Source organism: Nelumbo nucifera, chromosome 7 (assembly GCF_055504915.1).
Source record: "Nelumbo nucifera cultivar China Antique chromosome 7, China Antique-T2T, whole genome shotgun sequence".
In the NCBI taxonomy this organism is placed as follows: Eukaryota; Viridiplantae; Streptophyta; class Magnoliopsida; order Proteales; family Nelumbonaceae; genus Nelumbo; species Nelumbo nucifera.
The window spans coordinates 23,325,475-23,345,189 of record NC_142655.1 but is presented as its reverse complement, the minus strand read 5'-3'; the positions used below and the strand labels follow the sequence as shown (position 1 = coordinate 23,345,189).

The following is a 19,715-nucleotide window of genomic DNA, read 5'->3' as shown; positions in this document are numbered from 1 at the left end:
AAGTCGATGCATCGAAAAGACGCGAAAAGCCCATTATAGACGATTTTCAAGAAGCTTCAAATGGAACTTTTCACTATTTTTCGATTCATATTTGTGCGGAAAGACACATCTGAACCAAACGGTCTTCAGGCTATCAAGATCTTAATGCAAAAGCTCACTGCGTCTTTTGACTTTCAAAACTACCAAAAGATCTTCTCAAAAAGACTTGTCAAACGGCTCCCATCTTTGTGGGTTTTTAACTTTTAAGTACCGAGACTATCTAATTAAGACCAATGTTTGGGAGTGCTTATACTAAAAATAAGTACTTAAAAACAAGTGCTTATTCGAATAAGCACTTATTTGCATTTGGCACCCAACATTTTCAAGTGCTTCATATTGGGCCTTTGATAGTCTTTTTCTGCAATAAGCACTTAAATACGCATTTGTGACTATTTTGTCCTTCATTTTCTTTTAAATTTTCAAAATATATCCTTATGAAATTACTTTTATTGACACTTTTATGAAAGTACTTTTATAAAATTCAACTAGTGATAATTTTATAAGTGGTATTTTAAAATTCAACTAGGGATAATTTTGGAAGAAAAAAATGAATAAGTGCTTATACAATAAGCACTTAAAAAGGTTAGAAATTTGGGCTTAAAAAATAAGCTATTATTTTTAAAGTAAGCACTTATTTCGGGCTTATTTCCCAAATACCAATAAGTGCTTAATAGTGTGGTCCCTGCCCAAATAAACACTTATTTTTAACCACTCCCAAACATTGCCTAACTTGAAAAAGTTCAGTTGAAGCAGAGCTATTAGTAACTGCAATACACCCATTTCCATTAAGAATTGTTAGCATATGAAATTGTGTGATGCAAAGCTATTTGTGTCTATGTTTCTTGAATAGAAAGAATGCAAACAGCATGACAAAGCCTCTTAGTCGTCTGTTAGGAATTAACTCAGTTAATTGACAAAAGTCTGGTTTGATGCATTTCATTGATATATTACTTCTATAAACAGCTCTGCCTCATGCAAATTATATAATTTGTTCTCAATGGAAGGGAATTGTTACATTCATGTCTGCTAATAGAAAGAAGGTTCTAGTACATATTATCAAATCTCTACAGGCATGTTTGTTATAATTTGTATATTTCTGCATGATACTATGAACTACAACATGTTTGCAGTATTGATTTCTGATTCATCTTCTTCACATTCTAGTAGAGCTTGTACTACTGTATCCATGGTTGGTCTCTTGCTTCTGTCCTCCTCTATACATGATATGCCGATTTCTATCATCATTGCTGCCTGGTTCCTGTTGAACTGGCCTCTCAAACTTGGATCCACTATATCATCAACCCATGTGTCTTCTCCATACTTGATTTTTCTCTTCACCATCCTGATGAATCGTGTTAATTCTGCTTCCTCTTCCCCATTGACCACCACCCAATTGGACAGTCGAATGCCCTTTACAATCTCTAGGAGTACAACCCCATAGCTATAAACATCAACCTTTGCAGTGATGGGAAGATTCAAAGCCCACTCCGGAGCCATGTACCCTTTTGTTCCTCGAATCCTAGAGAACTCTGAACCAGACCCACCTCTGTGAGATAACTTTGCCAGCCCAAAGTCTGAAACCTTAGACTCAAAATCCTTGTCCAAAAGAATATTTTCAGGCTTGACATCACAGTGGATTACCCACTCAAGGCACTCATGATGAAGGTATGCCAGACCTTTAGCTGTTCCTAGTGTAATCTTAAACCTCTGTTTCCAATTTAGGGGACTAGCTCTGCTGCTAGTGTTGCTTCTGCTAATGCTGGCATTGGAGAACAGGTGCTTATCCAGTGATCCATTTTCCACATACTCATAGACCAACAATCGTTCTGTCCCTTTACAACAGAACCCCCACATTCTAACTAGATTCATGTGGTTGATTCTCCCAAGTGTGCTCACCTCAGCCCAAAATTCTTCTTCTTGAATCACCTCTCCCAATTTCTTCACTGCCACTACTCTATTGTCCTCCAAAACTCCCTTATAAACGGCCCCAGAGCCACCCCTTCCCAACTCTTCTCTGAACTTCTTGGTTGCCTTCTGCAGTTCAGCATAAGTAAATCTCCTGAATTGATTAAGCATTACTTGGTATCCATCCTCCATTGGTGCTTTCAATTTTTGTTTCCTGAAGAGACACCACCAACCTGATGCAATAAACAACACCTCAATTGCACCAATCAGAAAAACAAATGAGTATAGGTATTTCCATTTTGCCCTGCTGCTCCCCGTGCTACCGATACCGGATGAATGCTCTAACACTTGTGTTTTGGATCCACAAGTGAGATCAGAACCCATTGGAGCAGAGGTTCCTGATGTTTCCAAACTTTTGGGGAGTTTCAAATATATGGTGCCCTCAAAGTCTGGTGATTGGAAACCATTGTAGAGTGCACTCTTCAGAAAACAGAATGGTTTCCCTGTTAACCTATAAGTAAAAGCCTTACAAGAGCATTCCTGTAAGCACTGATTCTTGCAAGATTCTAGTGTTACAGACTGTCCGGGGCCCAAATCAAACCCATAAAAATCTGTATGTGGAAGCTCAACGAATTTCACCTGCTGAGGTTGGTAGCACCTTCCTTTGAACTTGGGCTTGCAACCACTGTTCCAGTTGCTTGGTTCCTTCATCTCGTAAGCTGGTGGACATGAACACTTTGGTTTTGGTGTGTAAACACAAATTCCATATTCTCCACACAGTCCTCGTACTAGGCACTGTTGTGGGACTGCTTCCCATGATACAACCCAGGACCCATTTGACTCGTTTAAGCTATAGAGTCTGAGATTACCATCATAATCCATTGTTAATCTTCTTTTGATTCCATGACCCAAATCAGTAGCAGATATTCTCATGCTATCGCTTGATGAAAACCTACCCATTTCATCAAGCACTGCAATTCGGGTTCTGTTGTAACCGATTCTGTCATTTTTTAGTACACCAACATCAGGATTAGGCCAATAGGCACTGGAAAAGTCAGGCCCTTCATGAATTAATTTGAGAACATTGTCGTTATCGAAGAAGAGAGCATAGTAGCCTGAGAAATATGAGTTGTTACCCGTTGCAGAGACCAGTTTATTGTTCCTGATGAGGGGTTGCAGAGGAAGAAGAGTATCGGTGGGATGATCAAAGCTTTGCCACAATACTTTACCATATGGATCCTTCAGGACAAGGTTTCCAGTGTTCAGGAGCTCGGCTTTCTCCGCCTTGGTGTTGGTGGTGTTGGTGGACCAAATGGCTGAGCCTTCGGCATCGGTGAGGACCATGGTGCCATCTCGGTGCAGTGAGACTCTTGAGCGTTGTCCATTGATAGGTTGGTCTCTGTTAGCCATCCAAGCAACTGTCCTTTCTTTGGAATTGGTGAACCAAATTGCGAAACTGAAGGCGTTTACGCCAACCTGGTAAAATCCACAGGTGAAGGATCCATCCGCGGAGGTAAGAAGGTCTGAAGCATAATTTTCAACTAACAGAGAAGAGCCTCTGTGCAAGGAATTACGAGGTGCTGAAGATGCACAAGCGTAGTGAAAGGAGATCAGAATGGAAAGAAGAGAAAAAAGAATAGTTGGAGACTGAGCATGTGGGTGTTTCATGCTCGCACTTGATCAGTTAAGCTCTATGCTCTATGTAACAACTCCAAGATGAAATCAAGAAGAACTGAGATGAAAGTTGAAACCCAGAAGAAAAAAAAAAATAGAGGACAACACACAGAGAATTAGAGGAGGCACATTTGAGGTAGTTAAATTGGATCCTCACCTCACCTAGCTTCTTAGTTCTTACCACCCGGCACTCCGAATCCAACTCTTCACTGGTGGCTGGTGGAAAGCTTGCTTTAAAAAACAGAGCAAGCAAGTAAGCAAACAAACAACGAAAACAAATAAACGAGAGAATAAAACTCAAATTGGTGTAGTGGTGCTGGGTTAACTTTGGTTGTTGGGCCAACAGCATAGGCAGTCGAGACAGTTCACCTATTCACCTCATGTTTTTATTTTTAGTCAAAATAAATTAAGATATAATTATTAATTTATCCATTCTCAAAAATTCTCTCAACAGTCATAGGCTGTCGGCTTCCAATGGCTAAAGCTTTTGGGAGAACGAAGGTTCAGCTCAGGGTCTAGACCCAAAGTACAGTTTGGATGGGGTGGGGTGCCAGTTCAGAATTGATATCAATTCATGGACCGACATTGACGTCTAGATTGGGAGTTTTTTTGACCTTTTGATGTTTATAGATCTACAGTGAAAATCAGAAATCTGTATTGAACCCGTACTTAGTGGTATTCATAAAAACCCGAAAAATTGAACCAAATCGAACCACAAAATACAGTTAATTAAAAGAAAAACCGATACCACCAATCATAGCTCGATTAACCGAACCGTGAATGCCCCTACCCGTACTTCTTCCTAAGTTTTTTTCCGATAGGCTGTTGGGATCAACCCGTAGGGCTGTGGGGACAATACTAAACGCGTTGATTAAATGCGAGTCGCTTTTACTCGTCCATTGTCGTCGGTCAATGCAAATTATCAATAATCCACCAAACAGAATTGGGATCTTTTCCTCACTTAGCACTCGTTACACCGACTTGACATCCACATCTCACCGTGTATTAAAAATCATGTCAACAGGTTGGTTGGTGCTACAAATCAAACGAATCAACATGTACCCCCAAGCATGAACGAACTTTCTAGGGTAGTGAAGAGTGGTTGGAATGAGAAACTGAGGGTTTGGATTCTAGGGCTCTCAGAATTTAAATAGAATAGATAATCAGACTTGAGGAAGACTTCTTCGGTCTCTAATTTGTTTGTGTTGGTCTCTTGTTGCTTTGTATTGTGGAGGTGCCTTCTTATCAGTTATCACCTTCCAATATTTTTTTTTCTTTTTAATAAAAGTTTTTTATTACTATAAAAAAGAAAAAAAAAAAACTCCCACCTGCATCAAGGGTTGAGAAATGGGCTATCCTTCTCTGGATCATCTACTAATAAAAGACATTCCACCACCCTTCCAACATGATCTGACACATACATCTCATATATGACAGGCCCTACTTTTGTGAAGTGTGGTGCCAGATTATGTTGGGAGAGAGTTGGAGCATCTTTTGTTAGCAGATGATCCCAACTCATCCCCCACATGTATAACCCTATATAGAGTCCAAATAAAAAATAAAATAAAATAAAATCTTCCTAGGTGTGATGTACATGTACCATGAATTCAGATTTAATCATCACAAAATCCATTCTCACGATTGTTATAGCTGTGTGCGATGCCATTGCTATTTTCAACATACTGGGTCAATGAGAATTAAATTTGGTGAGAAATATGTGTTATCACATATATCATATATGGGAGCCAATTCAACTAGAAAAAAATTGCATGTGTGGAACTGATCAATGTTGAAATATTAAATTCGATGTTTTAAATCAAAACAATAACATTGAATTCGTCAACCCAAAATAAATTGGTAAAAGAAACCATCTTTCACAAATTTATATAAATCAACCCAAATTGTTACAAGAATGATACTAAACACAACCTATATCTTCTGAAACTGGAATCTTGCATAAGATGACACCTAAGGGTGGACTCGAGCTGAGTCGAGCTGAATAGTTAACAATTCGAGCTCGACTCGCCAAGGTAGTACAAGATTGGTGCTTGAGCTTGAGCTCGGTTCAAGCTAGAACCTTCAGCTCGAGCTTGGCTCGGCTCAAGTTTGACTTGAGAAAAATGTTTTATAAAAATAAAATACATATATATAAAATATTTTTATTTGATATTTAAAAAAGTAAGAATTATAATAATTAATTATTATTATATATAAAAATAAAAACATTATATATATAATATTTTTATTATATATATATATATATATATATATATATTATTTTCTATAATTTTATATTATTATTATTATTATTATTATTATGTAGCTATTTGAGCTCAGCTCGCGAGCTTCATGAATCGATCTTTATTAGGCTTGAGGTCAGTTCAATTAATAAATGAGCTTATAAATTGGGCTCAAAGCTCAATTGAAACCGAGCTGAATCGAGCTCGAATAGCTCGTAAAGAACTCGTTTTGTGGCCACCCCTAATGACACCATAAATAGTGTTATTATTTAGGCTGGTGTGTTTTAGTTTTAGGTGGACGCATCCATTTGGGCATACCCATAATCATGAATAGGAGAACCACAACAAAATATAACTATTTTATGTTTTAAACTCAACACTTCTGCGACATTTCTTTGTCAATACAAAGATCTTTCTAGTCTATTAATTAATTAAAGTCCTTGTTGCGTTCAAAGCAAATTATGAAAAATTAACCAATTTAGGCATTGTTCATTTATATATTGGTTACTTATCCAGGGTGCACTTATTTGGTAAATGTTTTTTAGGTGACATTTACCTATGTTATTTTGAGTATAAGATGAGTAATATAATTACTTTTTTACACATAAAAGCCAATGTTAAAATAGTATGTTTATAAAATTTTCCCCAAAAGAAAAAAGTTATTTACCCCCTGAGAAATGACGGATGAATAAATTTTAATCGGGTAAATGAAATTAACTTTATTGTGTGGTCAAGTACTTATTATAAAAAAAAAAAAAATCTGTAAAATTGGTTAATGGATATTCCCCTCTTATTTTTCCGGTAAACAAATGGAGCCTTAATCACTTAATCACAGATCAAATGGTTCAACCATTCGGCTTGATTTATTGAGATGTTATGAAAAATTAAGAATTAAAAGTGGAAAATAATTCTAAATTAGCTATTTTGCATCAAAATAATCACAGAACAATGAATATTATATCAATAATAAAAACATCCACTTAAAATTTTACACATGTTTTATGGGAAATTGACCAAGCTAACATTTCTATGGCCAATTCAAAAATCTGTTTTTGGCTGCTGGTTCCCGAGTCTAATGATCTGACCATCCATTTGGGTTGAGCCTGAAAACATTGGGTTGTGTTGGAATTGGTGTTCCCTGAGTTATAAGCGTCTAGATACTTGTCCAGCCCATCCGGTCTAATCTGGTTCTATTTGGGTTCTTATTTATCAATATAAACAAATAAAAGCTTAGATTATCCACTTCAACTCCATTATCGAAGTTTTCAATTTTTCATATGCGGGAAAGACTTGATATCCAACGCTAGTTTTTACCAATCAAAATCCCCGAATTTGATAAATAAATAGGGATGCAAATGGATCAGATCAGATTTGAATCAGGGCATATTTGAATTCAATTCAACATTGTTAATATCGGATTCGATCTTATTTGAAGATTTGATCGGATCTTGGATCTTTGGATCTGATTTGATCCAATTTGTTTTTTTTTTAAATAATAAATTATTAAAAGAAAGAATAAAATATACCAATTTAAATAAAGAAAAAATAAAAAATACAAGTATTTTTTTAATTATTTTCATCATATATATATACATGTTTTTTATAAAAAATACACAATATAACAAATTTATAAAAATATAATATAAATAATATATTTATAAATATATATAATGCATATATGTTATTTATTTATTTATAAATATATAACACAATGGATTGGATCTTCTTGGATTGAATAGGAGGATGATCCGAATTCAATCTGATTTCTGATCGGGTCATAAGATCCAATTCGATCAGAAGATCCGACCAAAGGTGATCCGAATTCGGCCAAATAAGATCCAAGATTCGGATCAATGATCCGATCCATTTGCACCCCTATAAATAAGCAGATGATTGGTTATCACTTTTATGAATCATGATACCGTAGATGGATCAATCCCAACTCCCAAATTGTGTTCCATGAATACATTGAATTATTTTAGGGGAATAACAAGTCGGATAATATTATTAAAAGAAATTGTGGCTGGAGCTTTACGACGATATCAAATGGGGCGATGGGACTCTCTGTAAGTAAAAACTTTACAAACACCATGAAAAACATGGGAATCCAATCATACATTGGGAACATCTCCACATGAGTTTAACATACATGTATCTATGGGAGATGTTCCCAATGTGCGGACTAAATATTATGTGAGTAAAGTTTTTGTTTGGAGGAGATCGGGGCTCTCAGTTGGGCATGCACGGCTCTTTGTGATGCTCTTTATTTTGCTAAGGTGCTTGGTATATCCATGTTCGAAGGTGTTGATTGATACGATGATTCAGGGTTGAGCTCAGCTAACGCTCTTTGGGGTTCGTTTGGTTCATAGGCAGAATCAAAATCTTTTAAAATCGGAATCGGAATGATCTATTCTCATAATCTGTTTGGTTCAGAAAGGAATGAAAATGGGGATTAAAATCAACAGGAATGGGATTTCATTCCCAAGGGAGGGGCAGAGACTGGTCATTCCCCCAAATGGGGGAATGTCATTCCAGCAGAAATGGGAATTGGATTCTAATTCCGCCCAACCAAACAGTTTCCGATTCCAGACTCCTATTCTCACGAACCAAACGGGCCCTAAATATCAGCTTCTCCCATGTTTTTGCATAACGGTAATTCAGTTGGTAAACTTTGCTTGCGATTCTCTTGTTGATAGTTGTTTTGACAATAGGGATGCTCTTCCACGTTCTGTTCATATCTCTCTTGTTGATGATCTTCTTTTCCTTCCTAGGCTTAAATTTGGCTAATTGTTTTATTATAAGGTTGGGGATGAGTGATTATGATGAGCATCTGATGTACTCACCTTAAATAAAATTTTAAGGTGGCTACCCCTCCACTTGAAGTAAATTTTGGGGATTAAAAACAATTAAGGCCCCATTTGTTTAGCAGGAATAGGGGTCTAGAATTGGAATCGCAATCGGAATGGACTATTCCGATTCCAACTGTTTGGTTAGGCAGAATCAAAATCTTATTCTCATTTCTACTGGAATGGCATTCCTCTATTTGAGGGAATGGTCATTCCCTACCCCTCCCTTGGGAATGAAATCTCATTCATGCTCATTTCAATTCCATTCTCATTCCTAAACAGACTATAGGAATAGACCATTCTGATTCTGATTGCGAACCAAACGGACCCTAAGTATGTTAACAATTTTTCATTAATAATTTAAATGTTAATTTTTTTAAACTTTATAAAGTTAATTTTACTAATTTTAGAATAAGTTAATAAAACTAAGTTATTTAATTTATTTTATTTAATAAGTTAATCATGTAAAGTAAGTTGCTGAATTTTATTTTTCCCTTATTTAAATTTTTTATTATTTTCTATTTTTAATATTTTTTCTTAATAAATATTACTTTTAAAATGTTAAAAGATTGTTATTTTTGTTTTGCATAACCAAGTTGGACCAATCAAACCAAATCAATAGAGCTATAAAGTAGGTTGTGTCACCCATGGGCCAACACAATGCGTGCCATACCAAGGCTTGGCCCATACCCCTGGACCGTGTCAATGGGTTTTGAAGCCCACAAACTGGCGCAACATGGCACAATAATGTGGGCCGTGTTAGCACAACCCACAGGCTGGCATGGCACAACTCACATAGTGGCCCAGCATAACACAGCATGAACCCAGCCCACTACAAGTCATGCTGACCCACCAAATTGTATAACCATTGGGGATATCCAACAACTATTTTCCACTTTTTAGAGTTTCATATAGAAATACCCCCAAGCTATAAAGAGCTAGTTTAAGGGGTATTTGTATATTTTGGCTTTAGGTGAGCATAAAATGACTTAAATGCCCCCAACAATTATATAACAACTATTTTTGAGGTCATCTTAGTAAAGTGATAATTAACTTTATGAAATGCCAAAATATCCCTCCCAACAACTATAAATTGACTAGTTTTTAGACTCGGGATCTGCTACCCACATCCATACCCACAGAGCACCACCACCATGTATTGGAAACATCTCCCCATGAATGACAAGAGAGATATTCCCAATGCACAGCTGTCATGTCTTGTGGATAAAAATGTGGGAACATCTCATGGGTAGCAGATCTGAGATCTAGGTTTTAAAGGTATTTTGGTTAACTAAATTATTTCCAACTACTACAAATACCCTTAACCTCCTTCATTCTCATCACACAAATTCTCACTCTCTAATACTCTCATATAGTATCCATGCTCCTTAGTCATTAATTCTCATCTTTATTCAAGTTTCAACAAGAATAAGGCTTGTTCAAATGTCCTAATTTAAAAATTTAGGACACTTAGAATCTTCATAAGTTGAAATCAAGTTGGGAATCTTAACTCATGAACTAGGTAAGTGGTAATTAATTTTTTTTTTAGGGTTTAATGTTCCATTTTTTTTAAATGGGCGGTTCTTCTCAAAATCCATTTCCCTACAACTTTGGTTATGATGATGTCCAATCAAAAGATGATAGCACCAATATCAATGTCAGTGATACTATTGCTGATGAAGCCACACCTGCTACTATTTGTGCTAGGGGTGGCAAAGAAAGACCAGTGATGTCTTGAATGTTTTTAAAGTAGAAACTCTTAAGGGAAAGGAAAAAGAGTTCTTTATATGAAATGTACGAGTACTTTTAGTTATAATAGCAAAGGTGATACTAGCCATTTGGCTAGACATGTGGCCAAACATTTGAAAGAAAATAATAATGAAAATAAAACACAAATTTAGATTTTCTTTTTTTGTAATTTTGAATATTTGTAAGAAAATTTTGAGACAAGAACTAGCAAAATATATTGTAGATGTTGAACAATCATTTTATTTGTTAAAGACCCTAGGCTAGAAAGATTTTTACAACAATCTGTAAATCCCCAATTTAAAAAAAGTTTCCATAAATACTATTAGAGAAAATTCTTTAAAATTTTTTATTTATATAAACAAAATTTAGTTCCTACTTTGCCAAGTCTTAATTATAGAATTCACTTACATATGATATTATATTAGTTATATTTGTGGCATGGGTCATTTTATTGACAAATCAAGGCTTTTACAAAAAAAAATAATAATAAGTTTTACAAGACTTGAATGGCCACATAATGGTCCAACAATTGTTACAAGTATTTTAAATACTTTAAATATTTATAGTATTGAAAATAAAGTTCTTTCTATTAGTTTCAATAAAGCTACTAATAATGATTCAGCTATAAATATTTTAAAATCTCAATTAAAGCCATTTTAAATGAAAAATTATTTCATATTAGATGTATATGTCATATTTTAAATTTATGTGTACAAAAAGCTTTAAATATTATTTCGCCTACTATTTTATGATGCAACTAATGTGTTTTTTGGTGTTTATTACCCAAAATCTTGTATTTTAATTAATCAATTATTTGTAATTAGTGAATGCTTTCAAAAATATAGAAGCGGTTTAAAATTTAAAAATATTGGAAAAATATTCTCTTTTATATTACTTAGTTGCAATATTAGATCCTAGGGTTAAAAAAAAAATGGTATAAATGTTTTACTTAAATCCTATTATGATAATACAGAAATCGGTCTTTGAATAAAAAAAAAGATGAAGTTAAAAACTTATTACTTGAAATGTATAATATATTGAATCACAAATATTAGGACATACGAGAACTTGTATAGGCTCCACTAGAATGCTTACCCATTTTCTACCTTAGTTCCTCTAGCTAGAGGCCCCTTAGTCTTCTTGAAGAGGAAATGCTCACCCACTTTCAAGCTCAGTCCCTCTTAGAGTTGAAGCCAACATAAACCAAGTTAAGGAACCATGTCAATCTCGTGCTTCTAAACCCGTTGCTTACTTTAGCTCATCATAAAGTTAAGACCCCTTAGGAACCAAGTCTTGGAGTCATGACCTTCTTTTATTCGTATTGTATCCCTTTAGTCAAGACATATAGTTCTAGTTGTCCCTTTTTGACATTTCATTTATACATTTTGCCCATTCTAAAACCTTGGTCCATAATCTATGGTTTAACCCTCTCTTTGGCCCATGATGGGCCCACCCCTGGTAGACGTAGAAATAGTTGTCCACTTTGATGCTTGCACCTCTAATGCATTTAGAACCTTAGACCATCCTTTAACATATTTCCTCACCTTTGAGAAATTACATAATTTTGATATTTTTACCTAATAGAAAGAAGATGAAAAAATTATCCAATACTTGTTACATGATAAAAGAAGCTGCATAAATGATGAAAGTTTCGAGATATGTATATGTTTAAATAATTAATTGTATGGTAAAAGTAAACTACAAGATCAGGAAGGGCATGACAATTCAACTAATGGCAGTTGAAGTTGAAGGTCGAATTTGAAGTTGAAGAAAATATTGAAGTCAATGTTTTTTGTATATTCATTAATTGTGCAATACTTTTAAAATTATTACAAATTTTGTTTTCCAATTTTATTTAAAAGTTATTTCTGATTCTTTTTCAGTGACACTATATATTTTTATTTTCAAATTTATTATATTATTTTATCCCAACTCCATTGTAATTTTTTTTCAAATTAATTTTATTACATCACATATGATCAATTGTATGCATTAAATTCAAATAAAATAAGATTTTTGGAACTTTTCCCAATTTGTTGTCTATACTCTATTTTGTTAAGTGCTTATTTTTTGTTAATTTTTTATTTTTTTTCAAAATATTTGTCATTATTACTTAACAAAAAAAGTGAAAAATATTAGAAAAAACTCAACAAAGGGATCAAGCTCGTAGCCCAACCAAGCTCAGCATAGCATGGCCACATTACACCTCTAGAAATCAGGCCAGGTAGACACGGCCTATGGTCCTACCCCTTTTAAGGGTTCTGGGCCAGGTAAGCACAGCCTGTCCAAGCATACGTGATGACATGGCATAGCTTGCTACAATGTAGGCAACTCGCAAAAGTGGGTCTGGCTCACATTACACCTCTACAAAATCGGTCTAGTTCAGTATGAACTAGTAATTGAAGTTAGTGGGTGGATGACTTTTGGGTGGATAACCTAACCCTACTCTTTTTGTTTTGGAAATTGCATAACTAGGGGGATGTTTGGAACCATGGCCGTTTTTCAAAAAAACAGTGTCATGTCAGATCTACATAGGCGTTTCAACAAATGTCCATGTATTTCATTGTTTGGTTCAGCCGATTATTAAAAAATTGGGCATGTTTCAAAAATCGGGACCCTACCAATGCATGAAATGCCAAATTTGGTGTCTCATGCACATTTCCCCAACGATTGACTAATGTGTATTGTATGTGGTGCTTACCTGTCAACACATATATGAAAAACAGTGATGAAAATCACTTTACCAAACAGCATAGTATTGCTCACTGCCTACGTGGCAGAAGCATTTTTTTTTGTGAAAAACGGATCTTGAAAGCATGGACATTTTTTCTTGAAAATCGGTCCCAAAAAGTATGCACGCTTCCAAACACCATGTAGGTTGAATATAGAGCAAACGAAATGGATCCAATTCTGTATGGATTGGTAATTAAAGCTAGCGGTTTGGAAATTTTTTGGATATTCAAATAACCCAACTCATGAACTTTCCTTGATGCATAGCTATTTTTAGGCCCTTGATTCATTTCTTCTTCTACTTTCTTCTTTTTTTGGGAAACTTGCAAATCTAAGGAATCAACCTGATCCACTTGATCTATCACTCAATGCTTCAAAAAATTTCATTGCAATGGAGCTGTAAGACAGAGTAAACAATTCATGTTGATAGAAAATATTTTTAGAAAAATAGTAGTGAAATTTTCACATAATTTATAAAAAGAATTAACAAACAAATTTTTAAAATATAACAAAAAATATTTTATTGAAATTTCATTAATAGCAAAATTAATATTTTAACAAAAACATGTTAATTAATTGTAAAATTAATAGTTTTTCTAATATATATTTTCAAGAAATATTTTCTACAAATTTATATAAGAGATTTGGCAGACCAAACTGGATCAATCAAGACATGTTCAAATCGGTAACTAAATAAATTGGGCTGATCACTTTTTGGGTTATGTAATGATCCAATCCATTAGAGTCATCTTGACCCATCTTCTTGCTATAGTGTTTGCTGAAGTGTTCGCTCAGCAAACACAATAGCATTTCAATTTTCAACATTAATACAAGTAGTGATGTACGCGTCCCAAAACGTCATATGGAGAGAGAAAAGTTTTATAATTATAATATTAAAATTTTATTTATAATTAATTATAATAATGTTTTTTTATTAATTATTAAATTTTATTACTTTATTTTTATTATTTTCTTATTATATTATTTATTTTTCTCTTATTATAGATATTTTTACTCATCTTATTTCAATATTTAAGTTTTAACTTAAATATTAATCTTTTAATACAATAATGAAAATTAATATCGGAAAATACTCCGATATACAGATATAGCATCTCGTGGCCAGCGTTTTGTGATCAGCGAATCCAAACTCCATGATTCCATCCACCCATGGCCAAAATTGCTCCGAAGTGAAATTGTGTAAACAAAATATTATCTCTTGGGTGGTTTGCTCCATTTGTTTGCTTCAAGCAATTTCGTTCCCTTTGATAGTGCATTGCAAGGGAAAACAAACGATGGGGAAGCCACCAACAACAACCAAAATAGAGAAAATTTGCAGTAGTTGCTGTTCTTGCTTCTACGCATTGTGTTCTTCTCCCATACAAGGAAAAGATGCACAAAATCCCTTAAGATAGATGGCCTCAATTTCTCTGATAATTACTTCATTGCCCTTATCTCTTTTCTTTAATTAATAATTCCTTTTGCAAATTATTATTTTAGGGAGTTCATCATCCTTTAATTTAGGGTTCGACCATGATACCAGAAAAACTTACAGCCAATCAACCAGGGGGCATTCCATATTCATCAAAATTCATGGGGGTATTTTGATTGGTTAAAGATTTTCCCGTATTATGTCTTTTCAATATCATAGATTTTTTCTTTAATTTATTATTTCCATCTTCAAAAAAAAAATTATATGCATCCTAAATATCAATTATTACGAAAAAAATTTAAAAACGGAAACAGACCCGGAACCCATTTGAACCATCTAGTCTAGGATTGGAGATGGATCATATTGAATTCAGATAGGGGTTTAACCAAATTCAATCTGAATAAAAAATGAGATATTTGAATAAGATTTGATGTTTAATGGACATGTAAAGCATGGACTCGAATCCTGTTCATTCGCATATCCTGATATCCGATTCAAATCTAACTTTGATTCGAATATTGGTAGATTTGTATAAAATTTAGGGCTGAAACTTTAGTGAATTCAGGTTGATCATTTGCAAAATTTTGAATGGGCCCGACCCCGGGCCGATGTTAAATAATTTGTACATGTTCATGAGTCAGGTTTGGGTTTGACTTTTGTCAAAATTTCAATAGATTCGGCCCAAAGCCCAATACAGTGTAAAGTGAACAGGTCTCTCAGGATCTGCTGCTTGTCATGATGTGTATAACATAAATTTACAAAGTTAAATATAAAAAAATAGGTCATCTAAATCTCAAATCCCATTTAAATTCTAAGTAATTTTAATAATAAAAAATATGTATATTTATATATACATGTATAATTAGACTAGATTGATCCTAATAGATTTAATCAACAAAATCCAAACTTGATCCAATTGTGACTGAATGGATATCCAATTCTAACTTAAACAAATCGAATCAAATCAAATCCATTTGCACCCTTTATTAACATAAATTAACTCCAAATGTGATTACTTGATTTCATGAATTTCAACTACATCGGAGTCGGGTTAGAATTTGGGCCCATTTAAAAACTTAACAAATTTCCAGTTCAATCCAATTCAAGTTGCACCCCTTTCCTTTCTTAGTTCCCCTTTTCTTTGGAAAAGCTCCAACTTGCTTGTACGTCACGGTCACCGAGTGATGGGTACATCTGAAATTTCACAAGTGGTATAATCTGTGTATATAAGCACTCAGCCTCTTGAGGTTATACATTAAATGAAAAGGGGAATTGGGGATTTCATATATTTTGTGAGAATGAAGTCAATGAAGATGGGGAACAAGAGGTTGGCTACTCTGGTTGGATGCAACTATCCCAACACCCCAAACGAGTTGCATGGATGCATAAACGACGTGCATGCCATGCGAGATGCGCTTGTGAACCGTTTCGGGTTTGACCCGAGCGACATCGTGCTACTGACCGATGCACCCAGTTCATTAGTCATGCCCACGGGTGCTAACATCAGGAGTGCTCTTAACCGGATGATCGATCAAGCCGAGGCCGGGGACGTTCTGTTCTTCCATTACAGCGGGCACGGGACACGGATTCCATCGGCGAGGCCCGGCCATGGATTCAGGCATGATGAAGCCATTGTTCCCTGTGACTTCAATCTCATCACTGGTAAGCAGCAATTTCTTCCACTGTATCTTTATTCCCTTTCTGTCATATACAGTGTTTTAAAATCCACCCAGAACGGTTCAACCAGATGGTTCATTCGGTGAAACAATCAAAACCATCCAACACCTGAGAGACCTCACTCAGCTCAGCTGTTCAGGTCTCCGGGTCATTGGCTTCAGCCCCGGGTCAATGGGTTTGAATTGATGATCCTAAGAATCATTTTTAAGTTTGGATCTATAAAATTGTTAGAACATTTTTTTTTGTGTGTGTTTTTTGTGGGGGGAGGGGGGCTTAAAAGTCGTTCTGAGAAGCTAAAATATCTGATTTCAAAATAGAATCATTTTGGCCTAAATCTCATTTTTCAACTAATGAGTCTGAGCAGAAACGTAACAAGCATTGAACCTGATTAAGGGATATTCTACAAAGTGAATGTTTTTTTGCTTTCATTTGTTATTGAAATTGTTCCATCAGCAGAAAAACAAAAACATGTTTTTGAACTGTGCTTTTGATTTGAAAAGCAAAAATTAATTTGGTTTTGTTTCAAAAGACAATTCATATTTTGAAAATCATTAACGGTTTTTGAAACAAAAAGGAAATCTGTAGTATGGATTTTTTATGCTATATTATTTATGAAACATGATGAATAACCAGATTGCAACATGTATGAAATTTAATTATACATTTTTGTTTTCGGAAACAAAAAAGATATATACAATCAAGAACATGTTTTTTCTAAGAATCAATTTGTTTTCAAAGAAAATAGTTCTGATTTGCTTTTGGAACTCACAAGTAAACCCAAGCCAACTTACTGGTTCATCCACACTGCATGGTCCATCCAAACCGGGTTTATAGGTCATAAAGAATTGATAATGAAGGCAACAGAACTGCAGATTGCGACGCGATCTTGAAACTAATTTTCAGGCTTTTATGTATATACACTATACACACCATTACACATACAGCCTTGCTTGCACGTCAAACGTTTCTTGAAGCACAATCCAACTGAAATAATCAATTTTTATAAGCACACGTGGCAAGTTATGGAGGTGGTGTGGAGTGGAAAATGAGTCTTGTGGATTAGGTTATGTTTGAGTTAATCCAAATGGGAAAATGTCAGACCCAAATTTGAAATGGGTTTGGGTTAGAAAAAAGGATCATGGAAAAGCAAAGCAGGTTGGCACTTGGCAGAACCTCGAGTGCGAATCGGTTCACAGAGCAGTCGGTGCCTTTGGATTCAAACATGCACATATATTTAGGGGTGTTCACGTCTGGTTGGGTACGGTCTTAAAGATATCATACCGAACCAGTAAAATACGATCTGATAATTTATTGGATTAGATCACACATTTTTTATATGAAAATAAAATCAAAGCATTTTATTACGATCTGGTGCAGAAATGGCAATTTTTCTCATTTTTCCCCCTCCTCTTTCATGCGGGAACAGGAATGAAAAATTTTCATCTCCATTAGCAGGGATGGAGAGAGCACTCCCCACCCCGTGGGATCCCCACTAATAATATTATATATACATAGGTTATATGCATATATAACTACATATATTTCTATATATTAATATTTTTAAAAATATGATTGAATATATTTAAATACATTCTAATAGGATTGTAAATTTTACTTATTTTATTTTTATTTTTTTAAAATAAAATATAAAACAAAAACAAAATAACTAACATTATAAAAAATCACAGAAAATGGGGATCCCCATAGAAACTGAGATGGGGATAACCTTATCCCCGTTAGTGGGGACAAGAACAGGAACGGGGATTTTCGTGGGAACAGGATGGAGAGAGGCTCCCCGTTACCATTCTTAATCTGGTGCAGTTTGTAATATGATTCGGACTATTCTATTGGGTTTAATCCAATTGAAAGCCCAAACAACAATAACAAATATAGTCTTTTGGTCACCATAATGAACGCCCCTACATATATATTTTTATGCAAACTTAACGAGTCGGGTTAAGCGGGTCAGATTGAAGACTGTCAAAGTTGATAAAGGAACAAGGGTACATTACTAATTAGTACCATTCACTGTGGCTATTAGGGAAGAGCGGAAGAGTAGGGCATGTAACGGGTTGGGTTTGAAGTTGGAACTGATCCATCTAAATCTGGGCCCAGGTCCAAAATCAAAATGTTTTGGGCCCGGCCAGATCTGGCGAGTAGTCCCAGATCCAGGATGGTTGAAATGAATATTCTAGTCTTGTGTCAGGTCATTGACTACTTAGACCCTAGAATTCTACTAGATATGTCAATGGTCGGATTTGGCATGTGTTTGAATCAACCCAAACTGGAAGCGCCATCAACCCGAACCCGACATGAACCAACTAAATGCTGAGCAAATATCGACCTGGACCAACCATTTAGCGCAGCATGGATTTCCTCAACCCAAAACCCGGTAGTGTCGGGTCAGTGTGGGTTTCACTTGATCCGACCCACTGATTTCCCTAACAACCAGCAAAAAAATCTGGAAATACCGATTGGATCTGGACATGATTCATTGATATCCAACTGCATCGACTTTGGGCCATTTTAATAACCTAAATCCTCCAAATATGGATATAGGACCAGGTATCTGGTCAACCCGAGATCTGCAGCTAACTTCTGCAGAAATCTGCAGCTAACGTAACAAACATGACTGACTGCAACTCCTCAACAGATGTCGATTTCCGACACCTTGTGAATCGCTTGCCGAAGGGAGCAAGCTTCACCATCATCTCAGACTCCTGCCACAGCGGCGGCCTCATCGACAAGGAGAAAGAGCAAATCGGGCCTTCTGTTGCCAGCGGCGCACCGCCAGCCCACCGCCCCAAGATCATCCCTTTGGATTCAATCCTGCAACACCTGACTTCACTCACCGGCATCAACTCACTAGACATTGGGACCCACCTGTGCCAAGTCTTCGGTGGCGATGCAAGTATCAAGTTCCGCTTGCAAAAGCTTCAGAGCAGTCTGGTAGGGTCTTTGCACCCAGATGCAGGCATTCTTCTTAGCGGCTGCCAGGCGAACGAGACATCTGCGGACATGAATCCGACTGACGACGGAGACAAGGCGTATGGAGCATTTAGTAACGCTGTTCAGATGGTGCTGAAGGAGCACGAGACCAAACTTAGTAACAGAGAACTGGTGACCATGGCGAGAGCTGTTTTGAGGGAACAAGACTTCAAGCAGCACCCTTGCCTGTACTGCAATGATGAGAATGCGGATGCACCCTTTTTGTGGCAACCAGAGCACTCAAAGCCACAAGAACCACAACTCACAAGCATGTTGTAGTATTGTGATTTGAAACGTCAAAGTGCTTAAGTGTGATTGTTTTGCTGTAAAATAAAATCCAATAAAAGGATGCTCTTCTGTCTTGGCAACCAAATTGTATTGAAGTCAATTTAATCATGTTCTTTGAATCACCCTAAAAGGGGAAAATAAAAAGTA

At 35.6% G+C, this 19,715-nt stretch overlaps 2 protein-coding genes across 2 annotated transcripts; one reads left to right on the top strand and one right to left on the bottom strand.

The window, feature by feature from the left end:
- Positions 1–1,007: 1,007 nt before the first annotated feature.
- LOC104593527 (putative receptor protein kinase ZmPK1) lies at positions 1,008–3,951 on the bottom strand. The gene has a single exon (XM_010253418.3). The coding sequence runs from the start codon at positions 3,610–3,612 to the stop codon at positions 1,153–1,155; it is 2,460 nt and encodes an 819-aa protein (XP_010251720.1). The 5' UTR covers positions 3,613–3,951; the 3' UTR covers positions 1,008–1,152.
- An 11,909-nt stretch (positions 3,952–15,860) lies between these two features.
- On the top strand, positions 15,861–19,653 carry MC9 (metacaspase 9). Its single transcript, XM_010253420.2, has 2 exons — positions 15,861–16,277; positions 18,946–19,653. Exons 1-2 carry the CDS (start codon positions 15,875–15,877, stop codon positions 19,557–19,559), a joined length of 1,017 nt encoding a protein of 338 aa, XP_010251722.2. The 5' UTR covers positions 15,861–15,874; the 3' UTR covers positions 19,560–19,653.
- Positions 19,654–19,715: the final 62 nt, after the last annotated feature.

Coding starts and splice junctions, on each gene's coding strand:
- LOC104593527 (XM_010253418.3), bottom strand. CDS start 3,612: ATGAAACACCCACATGCTCAGTCTCCAACTATTCTTTTTTCTCTTCTT.
- MC9 (XM_010253420.2), top strand. CDS start 15,875: ATGAAAAGGGGAATTGGGGATTTCATATATTTTGTGAGAATGAAGTCA. Junction 16,278..18,945: donor TGACTTCAATCTCATCACTG/GTAAGCAGCAAT, acceptor ACTCCTCAACAG/ATGTCGATTTCCGACACCTT.